General features: G+C 53.4%; 1 protein-coding gene across 1 annotated transcript in view; it reads left to right on the top strand.

Annotated features, from left to right (window-relative positions):
- Window positions 1-8,941, top strand: part of LAMC2 (laminin, gamma 2) — a gene marked incomplete at its 5' end in the record, with an annotated part of 13,212 nt that extends 4,271 nt beyond the window's left edge. The window contains 18 exons of the mRNA XM_010015790.1: window positions 197-319; window positions 449-638; window positions 988-1,100; window positions 1,371-1,589; window positions 2,440-2,619; window positions 3,132-3,365; window positions 3,605-3,741; window positions 4,072-4,225; window positions 4,348-4,553; window positions 4,819-4,898; window positions 5,271-5,408; window positions 6,165-6,309; window positions 6,541-6,690; window positions 7,193-7,307; window positions 7,394-7,593; window positions 8,136-8,294; window positions 8,383-8,482; window positions 8,691-8,941. Of these exons, the coding sequence (XP_010014092.1) occupies window positions 197-319; window positions 449-638; window positions 988-1,100; window positions 1,371-1,589; window positions 2,440-2,619; window positions 3,132-3,365; window positions 3,605-3,741; window positions 4,072-4,225; window positions 4,348-4,553; window positions 4,819-4,898; window positions 5,271-5,408; window positions 6,165-6,309; window positions 6,541-6,690; window positions 7,193-7,307; window positions 7,394-7,593; window positions 8,136-8,294; window positions 8,383-8,482; window positions 8,691-8,941 (2,894 nt within the window). The remainder of the gene's footprint in view (window positions 1-196; window positions 320-448; window positions 639-987; window positions 1,101-1,370; window positions 1,590-2,439; window positions 2,620-3,131; window positions 3,366-3,604; window positions 3,742-4,071; window positions 4,226-4,347; window positions 4,554-4,818; window positions 4,899-5,270; window positions 5,409-6,164; window positions 6,310-6,540; window positions 6,691-7,192; window positions 7,308-7,393; window positions 7,594-8,135; window positions 8,295-8,382; window positions 8,483-8,690) is intronic.

Genomic DNA, 8,941 nt, shown 5'->3' with positions numbered 1-8,941 from the left:
GGGAAGTGGGGAGCATGGGCTGCTTCATCGCATCTTTCCTCCCATATGAGAGGAAATCTCTATACCCAGCCTGGCTTATTTACAGATGTATCAGCACAGATACCTGTGCTGCTCCCTTGGAAATCAAGGGATAGGAAGCTGGAGTCCTGGAAACACCTTCCCTGTCCCCAGTGACTGCTTCTTGTTGGTGCTGCAGGTGCTGAAGGCTGGCGAGGTGTCCATGAAAGCAGCTCCCCAGCCCAGCTTCAGTGGTCCCCACGCCATCAGGATGCCTTCATACCAGCGAGGAGATCGGAGCCAACGTACTTCATGGCACCCAGTAGGTGTGGGACCAGTGAGGGGGAGTGCTGATGATGTCCCCTTTGCTTGGTCTTATCCCATGAAGTGAGCCTTTAGGAGGAAGGCAAGATTTTAAACCTTTAATTTTCTCCCTTCCTTCCCTTTGCAGCAAAATTCCTTGGGAACCAGCAGCTGAGCTATGGCCAGACGCTCTCCTTTGATTACCGTCTGGACCGAGGGGGGCGCCAGCCATCTCCTTACGATGTAGTCCTCGAAGGAGATGGCCTGAGAATCACTGCCCCCTTCTTGCCCCAGGGCAAGCTTCTGCCCTGTGGTGTCAGCCAAACATACACATTCAGGTAAAGGGTGATGCTGGGGCATGTGGGGCTGGGGGAGCAAGAAAGGCTGCAGCTTCAGGATGCTCCTGGATTCAGCTGTGGTCCCTTGGAGGTGGCAAGCAGTTGCCTGGTTGGGCTGGGTGCATCTCAGGTGCTTCTTCCCTGGGTGAGGTTACTTGGTGAGAGGAACAGTAGAAAAATATGTTTTGAGGCTGGGGTGGGTATTTTGTTTGGGGTCAGTCGCATGGGTGGAGGTTGTTCCCCAGAACCTTAGCTCAGGAGGGAGATAGGCAAGGGCTGCCATGTCTTCTTGATGAGGCATCTTGTTTTCTTAGAAACTGGTTCCATTTCTCTCCCCTCCCACGGGCAGGTTGGATGAGCACCCAAGCAGCAAGTGGAGCCCAAGACTGAATCACTTTGAATATCGCAGGCTGCTGGGAAACCTGACAGCTCTCTGGATCCGAGCCACCTTTGGAGAGTACAGTAAGTGGGGGAGAGCTTTGCAAGCACAAGGTTGGCTTCTCCTCGTTACTAGAGATGCCAAGTCTCCGATGGAGACACCTTTGTTGAAAGGTATTTAAAAATAATAATAATAATAATTTTAAAAGTTCCCTAAGATGGGCAAAATTAAATTATGAAGATATTGAGTAGGGTGGCAACAGTGGGGCGGCAAAGCCTGCAGGTGTTGTAATGACACAGGAGACCTGTGCGGGTCCTGGGTGTCTGTGACCGACTGGCTGTTCCTCCCTCCAGGCACTGGCTACCTTGACAATGTCACCCTGGTGTCAGCACAGCCCAGCGCCGGAGTCCCCGCTCCCTGGGTGGAGCGCTGCGAGTGCCTGGCAGGATACCGGGGGCAGTTCTGCGAGAGGTGTGCCCCTGGCTACCACAGAGATGCTCCCGGCCAGGGGCCCTTGGGCATCTGCGTGCCATGCAATTGCCATGGGGGAGGAACCTGTGATCCTGACACTGGTAAGAGAAGCCACCTCCACACTGTGCTTGTAGGGTATATGGGATCACAGGGCTGTGTCCTGAAAATTGAGCTGTAGGGGGTATGGGGGCACTGAGTAGCACAAGATTATTGACTTGGGAAGCTGGAGTGTAGGCAACATCCTGGACAAAGTTCCTCAGGGCTGCATTTAGAAATACAGTTAAGATGCATTTGGATCAAATTGGGTTCAGATGATGCTCATTGGAGAGAGAAAAAGCATTTTCTGCTGCCTAGACAGAATGCCTTGTAGGGCATTTGAACTAGATGACCTTTAAAGGTCCCTTCTAACCCAAACTATTTTATGACTGTGATTCTATGTGGTGTGAGTAGGTATCAGAAATATGAACATTTTTTACTATGTGCCTTGTTAAAATAGCCCACAGTGTTGCCATGTAAAGCCAAAGTAATTCAAAGTTAACCTGTCAGTATTTTTGAAGTCTGAACTGGAATTTCCAAATATTTGAGCATTGAATAGGGGGCATAAAAGGCAATGTGTGCCTCCTTAGGAGCTATACAAGCTGTGAGAAAGGAGATACAGCCACCTGGTGTGTGGTGATAGCCAGCCTTCCTGCCTTCCTCCCAGTGAGGTCTCATTGGGATCCCAAGGCATGGTCCTTCTCATTAGTGAAGCACTGATGGGCAGAGAAATGAAGTGGGTATGGGCAGGCGTGGAGATCTTGAGAGATCCAGTGGAGGATGCTGGACCATAGGTATTTGTGCTGTAGTGGGTGGCATGACCACCAGCAGAGGGTGGCCAGGAGGTGGAGCAGTGGAGGATGTTCCACCAGGAGTGAGAGCAAACTGCCCTAAGCTCTTTCCTTCCTCCTTCAGGTGAATGCTACTCGGGAGATGAGAACGTGGCCAACAGTGTCAGCTGTCCCTTTGGCTTCTACCGAGACCCGCGGCAGTTGCACAGCTGCAGGGCATGCCCCTGTGGCAATGGCCAAGGCTGCTCGCTGGTGCCCGGCGGCGAGGAGGTTGTCTGTGACAGCTGCCCTCCTGGAGCTGCCGGTAATGCCCTTCTCCAGGTCACTTCTGCTCTGCCTTTCTCCAGAGTTTCTACCTGCTGTGCTGGGAGATGCAGGCATCGGTGAGCCAGCATACTCAGAGCCGGGTGGATCATCCCAGCTTGCCTATGGCACTGCAGCTCCTGCCTGTAATGGGGTGTTTCAGCCCCAAAAGCTGTGTAAACACACATTACTTGCCCTGGGAAAGGCTCTTGTCTAAGCAGATAACATGAATGAAAAAGGATGGGTGGAGAGGGAGGGAAGGAGAGAAATGGCGGCAGGGGAACCAAACAAAACCAAATAGAAAAATTACTTGTCTGAAGTCAGTTGTTGCACTCAGCTTTTGAGAGCCTGTCTGGTGTGTTGTGCATTGGCTGTGGCAGCAAGGAGAGTGGAGATACTGTTGTGCCAATCCTGATGGGGCTGAACACTCTCATTTCTGTGGAGCAGAAGCAGCAAGGCAGCCCCTGCCTTCCAGGCAAGAGCATGAGCTTCTCCTCATCTCTCCTTTCCTAGGAGCCAACTGTGAGTACTGTGCTGATGGCTATTTTGGAGACCCAGCAGCTTCCCGGCCCTGCCAGCCATGTCAGTGCAATGGCAACGTGGAGCCCAACGCCGTGGGGAACTGCGATCGCCAGACGGGCGAGTGCCTCAAGTGCATCTACAACACCGCTGGCTTCTACTGCGACCGCTGCAAAGACGGCTTCTTTGGGAACCCCCTGGTCCCCGATCCTGCCGACAAGTGCAGAGGTGAGACCCAGGCACGGTTTGAGCTGTGGACAAGTAAGAAAATCCACGCTGAAGTGTTGAGTGGCTTCACAGGAATGGGGATGTTGCAAAAGCTGAGGCTGGAAAGTGGGAGCAGAGAGCAGGAACTGGAACACAAGGCTAAATAGTGGGAGGAAAGCAGGAGGAGAGAGCGGATGGGAGGATGTGCTGAGACTTGAGGGTGACAGGCTTCTTTGAACCTGTGCCTCTATGACCTGCAGCCTGCACCTGTGACTCTGCTGGCGCTGAGCCCCTGAAGTGCAGGAGTGATGGGAGCTGCATCTGCAAGCCTGGCTTTGAGGGTCCCAACTGTGAAGAGAGTGAGTGCCCGGCTTGCTATGGCCAGGTGAAAGCCCAGGTGAGCATCTGTGCCAGCCCCAGGGCCACTGAGTGGCAGAGAATGTAGCTATACACTTACCCTCAAGTATCTCCTCCTGGTGCAGCTGAGAAGTGATTTTGTAAGCTGTGCCTGAACTTTGGGCTTTGGGTTTGTACCCAATTCAATTGACAAAAGGAAAAAAACCCCAAACCAAAACCTAGTACTGCTGGCCTGCTGTGCCCCATCAAAAGAAAGCCTGTACTTTACTCTCCATCCTCTGGCCAGACTGCGGACCTGGTTTGCGCCCTGGTTATTCCACGGTGGGTTTGGTGTTCTGCTGGCTAATGGTCTGGTCTGCTATGTTTACAGATGGACCTGTACCTGCAGCAGCTGGCAAAGCTGGAGCTGCTATTCTCAGAGGTGCAAGCTGGTGGTGGGACTGAGAGCCAGGAGCTGGAGGGAAGGATGCAGCTGGCAGAGGAAATGCTGCGGAACATCCTCGCAGAAGCCCTCAGCCTGCAAGGTACCACCCCACCTGCTGCCCTCAGATGGGACCATCTGTGCTGTATCAGCAGGGTTTTGCTGCCTGTGCCTTTTTGCTCAGTGAAGAGTTTCTCTTCATTCTTTCTCTTTCCTTCTCACCAGCTTCCGACAGGTCTCTGGAAAGCCGTGTGGTCAGGATGAAGGGGCAAGGGTCCAGTTCCCAGAGCCGCTTGGATGAGATCAAGGCAACGGTGGAGAGGCTGAGGTCCCTTGGGAGTCAGTATGAGCGGCAGGTGCAGGACACTCGGCAGCTGCTGGAGAGCACCAGGCTGGACCTGGACCGCAGCGGAGCCGCTCTGCATCAGGTGGTAAGACTATCCTCATGCAATGTGCTCCCAACCTAGCCCAGGGCTGAAAAAAAATCCAGGGTGAAAGGAAGAATTTAACATATTCCAGTTATTACATTTCTTTTGTGAGTGCTATAGATATTCTGGCGGCCCTTTCTGTAGGGCTCGAAACTGGACAGGTGTTGACAGAGGCCTTTGGGGGTCTGTGGAGGTTTAATGTGCTGCAGTTGCTTCTTTCCCTGCTGAATCAGAGGGAGCTTTCATGCTTCTCTTCCTCCCTCCTCAGACCATTCCCACTTCAAACCTTCCCGGGGGCTCGAGTCAGTTCTTGATGATGGCCCAGGAGGCTCTGAGACTGGCCAACAGGTGAGTTGTTCCTGCCATCAGCCGAGAGAGAGGGGAACTGAGATCCTGCTGGGCATGCAGAAGGTCCTTTTTGGGTGTCCTTGCCTATACACCTGGCTGCAGCTGCCACCACCTCTGCGCCAGCCCTTTAGCAGGGGAAGATGCAGCTGCTGGGTTGGATTCACTACCCTATGGAGCTGTCCTCAGTATCCTCTGAGGGTGGAGCTGGGTGTGGTTTAGGAGCACCTTTGGGGTCAGAGTTTGGCCCATGGGTATCCAGCTGGAACAGGCAGCATCTTTCTCCTTCTTGCTGAATACAACGCTAAAGGAAGTTGGTAGAGAAAACTCAGGTAGGAAATCTTTCTCATGAGCATGTTCCCCTGTGCTTTTCAGCCATGCACAAGCCGCCAACACCATTGAGCAAGCTGTGAAGGTGGCACAGGAGGACGCGTGGCAGGCTCTGGAGCTGGTGCGCATGGCTGCTGGTGGAGGGGCGGCCGCTGCCGGCTCCCTGCGAGGGCTGCGAGGGAAGTGAGTGCAGGCTGTGCTCACTCGCGGGTACTGGGGGGACATAGGAGGGAGGAGGGGGGTGGCCAAGTGTCCCCAGCTGAGTTGCAGAAATGTGTGGTTGGAGGCAAGAGAGGCAGTGACTTGCCTGGACTTTGCTGATGCTGTTGAGCAGTGGAGATAGAGGGCCAGCAGCTCTGTGGAGCATCTGCTTCCCACGTCACAGACCATGATGCTCCCAGAGGCCTGCCTGCAGCTGGGGGAAGGGTTTTAATGCCCTGTGTGTGAACAGCCTCCCGAGGATGATGTTCATACGTGGTTGCAAATCTGGGCTGGGTTTAGCCTAAGGGTAGATTTAGCTGTGTTTTCTGGGTGTATCTCAGGCTGATGTCTCTCCAGAGCCAGCCACAGTGCTAGGATTTTGCAAATCACTGGTGGGTGTGAACAACAGCCCCAAAAGAAGTTAAGAGGCTGAACAGGGATGTGTAGTAGGAAACATCCAGTGGTAGGACAGGGATTATCAGAGCCACTCTGGAGCCTGTGAGGGTTCCGCTGGTGTAAAATACCCCTGGTTTCTGGAGTGGGAGCAAGCAACCAGCAGACTCTCAGCTTGGCAGAGGGGCTGGGATGCAGGGGATGTTTGTAATTTGTTTTTCCTGCATGATAGATCTGCACGGGGCCTTGTAAAGCATGAGCAAGTCAATGTAGGAGGCAGCATTAATGTGCTGGGAGGTTGACAGTTTGGCTGGCACCATGGTCTTAAACCTCCCACCCATGCAGGTATGAGGACCTGAAGTCACTGGCTGGAGGCCTGACGGCTGAGGCCGATGGGATGGCCTCTGAGGCAGACAAGGCTTATCAGGGCAGCCTGGTGCTCCTCAGCTCCCTGTCCCGCCTGACAAAGACTGACATCCAGTCCTTTGAGGTGAGGGCTTTGCACCTGTGGAACCAGGAGATTCCCTTTTGCTCTTCTCTATGCTCTCCCTGCTACCCTGCCAGCAACTCAGCCCTTCTCAGGGCTCTGTTTCCACTTGGAGAGCCATTGGATATGCATCCTCTTATCCTTTTGTCCCTATAGCTGGCCACAATGTATCTGTCACTGCTTGCTGTGGTTCCTGGTGAGCATCCAGTCAGTCATGGCATCTCTGTGTTTCAGGGGGAGGCAACCCGGCTGAAGCAGGATGCCAGTGCTCTCCTGAGCCTGGTGGACACCTACATGGCACAGTACAGGCAGCTGCAGAGCCACATGGAGCGCTGGGAGGAAGAAATCAAGCAGCTACTGCGAAGGGGAGAGGGCAAGAGAGCGGTAAAAGTTTGGGGGGGCTGCAGCTTGAGTCATCTTCGGTGTGAGCTGGAGCCTTGGTGGGATGCCCATAGAACCACCACTACTAGTTGGTATCCTAGCCTGTTCGCTAAAGGGGAGGTAGCTCTGCCTTCCTGCTGCAGGACAGTGCCCTTCCTGAGAAAGGCAGCCACTTGGGCTTGGTCTTCTGGAGCCAGTGGGAGACCTCACCACGTATGCAGAACTACAGTGTCTCACCTGCACATCTCCATATGGGGCAGGTTGAAGACCTGCTTCTGGAAAGATTAGAGCAAAGATGGCTGGAGCTGGTTGAGGAGCACCAGCACAAGCCTCTGCTGGCACATCAGGCCATGGCAGCCATGATTCAGGGGCAACAGCAGGCATTTGGGAACAGGCTGATGGGTCTTCTCCTGCAGTGCAGCTCCTTTCAGACTGCTCTGGGACTGTCTGGTGTTGCTGTAGTTTGTCTTTCATCTGCCTGTTGTGTCCTCTTCACCCATTGCAGATGCTGACGCAGCTGCTCTCCCGAGCTAACCTTGCTAGGAGCACAGCCCTGCAAGCTGTGAGCGCTGGCAATGCCACCTTCTATGAGGTGGAACAGATCCTGAAGAGCCTCCGGGGTAATGTCTAGAAACCCTTTCTTTCCCTTTCCTTGTGGTGTCTCACAAAGGTAGTGCAGCTTCATTTCCACACATGTTTCTTTCAGAGTTTAACCTGCAAGCATCTGACAAGAGGAGGGAAGCCAAAGATGCCATGAGGAGGCTACCAACTATCAGCAGCATGGTCACAAGTGCCAGGGAGAAGACAGACCGAGCTGAATCAGTCCTGGGCAGGGCTGCTTCTGAATCCAGGGCAGCCAGCAGTGCAGCAGGGGAAGCAAAGGAGATCACCATGGGGATCCAGCAGGTAAGGACAGGCTCTGGTGCTATTGCTAGCAGAGAAGAGTTTAGAAGGGAGAACTATGGAAGAAGAGGAGACGGTAGGCATCTTCCTCTTCATGGTGGACCTGATGCACTGACTTGGGCTGACATTTGTCTACAGTGGATCCTGCAGATACCAGAGTTGGCTGTAGATGAGTGAGTGTGTGTGGATGTCTGCAGGCACCTTTGTCCTGTGAGGACCTCTATGGCACCTCATTGTGGCCACTTTTCAAGTGATCAAGGGGATTTTTCCATAGTCTGAGTCACTGGCAGTGACTGTTCAGCTCCCAGATGTATGTAGTCATTCCCCAGGGATTTGCTGATGTGTGCAGGAGTGGTTGAGCCATGGTCACAGAAACAACTCTCTGGAACAACTAAGTGGTGCAAGAATATGAAGGACACAGGACAGCCTGTGATAATTTTGAGTCCCTGTAGAAGGAACCTGTTTCCACCAGCTCCATGCCCTGGTGCACTGAGACTGATTTTAGCATTGCTTAGCTCCTCTGAAAGTGCCCTTGCCTTCCCTAGGAGATTACACGGTTGAAGGTGGAAGCCAACAAGACAGCTGATGGTGTCCTTGCCCTGGAGAAGGCAGTGGCCACTGTGCAGCGTGAGGCCAAGGAACTGGATGGCAATTTTGAGAGGAAGCTCTTGGAGGTTGAGGCGGATGCTGCTGCAATACAGGAGGTGGGTCCCTGTCTCCCCCACCTTGCCCCCTTCCACATTGACTTTTGGGCTAGACGTTGCCTTACTTCTGCTGCCTTGCCTCCTTCAGACAGCTCAGGAAGCTCAGAGGGTCCACGCCAAGGCTGGCCGGGCAGGGGTGGTCATGCAGGAGACGTTGAGTGCCCTGGAAGAGCTGCTGCATCTAATGAGTAGGTTTTGAGGTGCTGCTGTAAAGCATGGATGGAAGCGGGTCCCCACTGGGGTCTAGGCAGGGGTATTGGGAGTTTAGCAGGAAGCTGCCTCGGATAATGCCTGTAAATGGGCTGGGTAACAGAATGGAGATGAAGTATCTAGAAAGATCTAGTCCTCAGCCTCCATCCATGATTCCCTCTTCCTTGTTTTCCTCCTATGCAACAGACCAGCCTGGTGCTGTGGATGAGGATGGCCTGAAGCAGCTAGAGATGAATTTTAGCAAAGCCAAAACCAGAAGCAACCAGCTGAAGGATAAGATGTTGGAACTGGAGCAGACAGCCATGCTACAGAAGGCCCGGGTGCAGATGCTGGAGAGCAGCATTGATGAGATCCTGGCGGATATTAAGAACCTGGAGGATGTCCAGAGAAATCTTCCTCCAGGCTGCTATAATACAAAAGCCATCGAATTGCCATGA

This window comes from Nestor notabilis, unplaced genomic scaffold (assembly GCF_000696875.1).
Source record: "Nestor notabilis isolate BGI_N333 unplaced genomic scaffold, ASM69687v1 scaffold676, whole genome shotgun sequence".
Classification (NCBI taxonomy): Eukaryota; Metazoa; Chordata; class Aves; order Psittaciformes; family Psittacidae; genus Nestor; species Nestor notabilis.
This window is presented reverse-complemented; position numbering and strand designations above follow the sequence as displayed.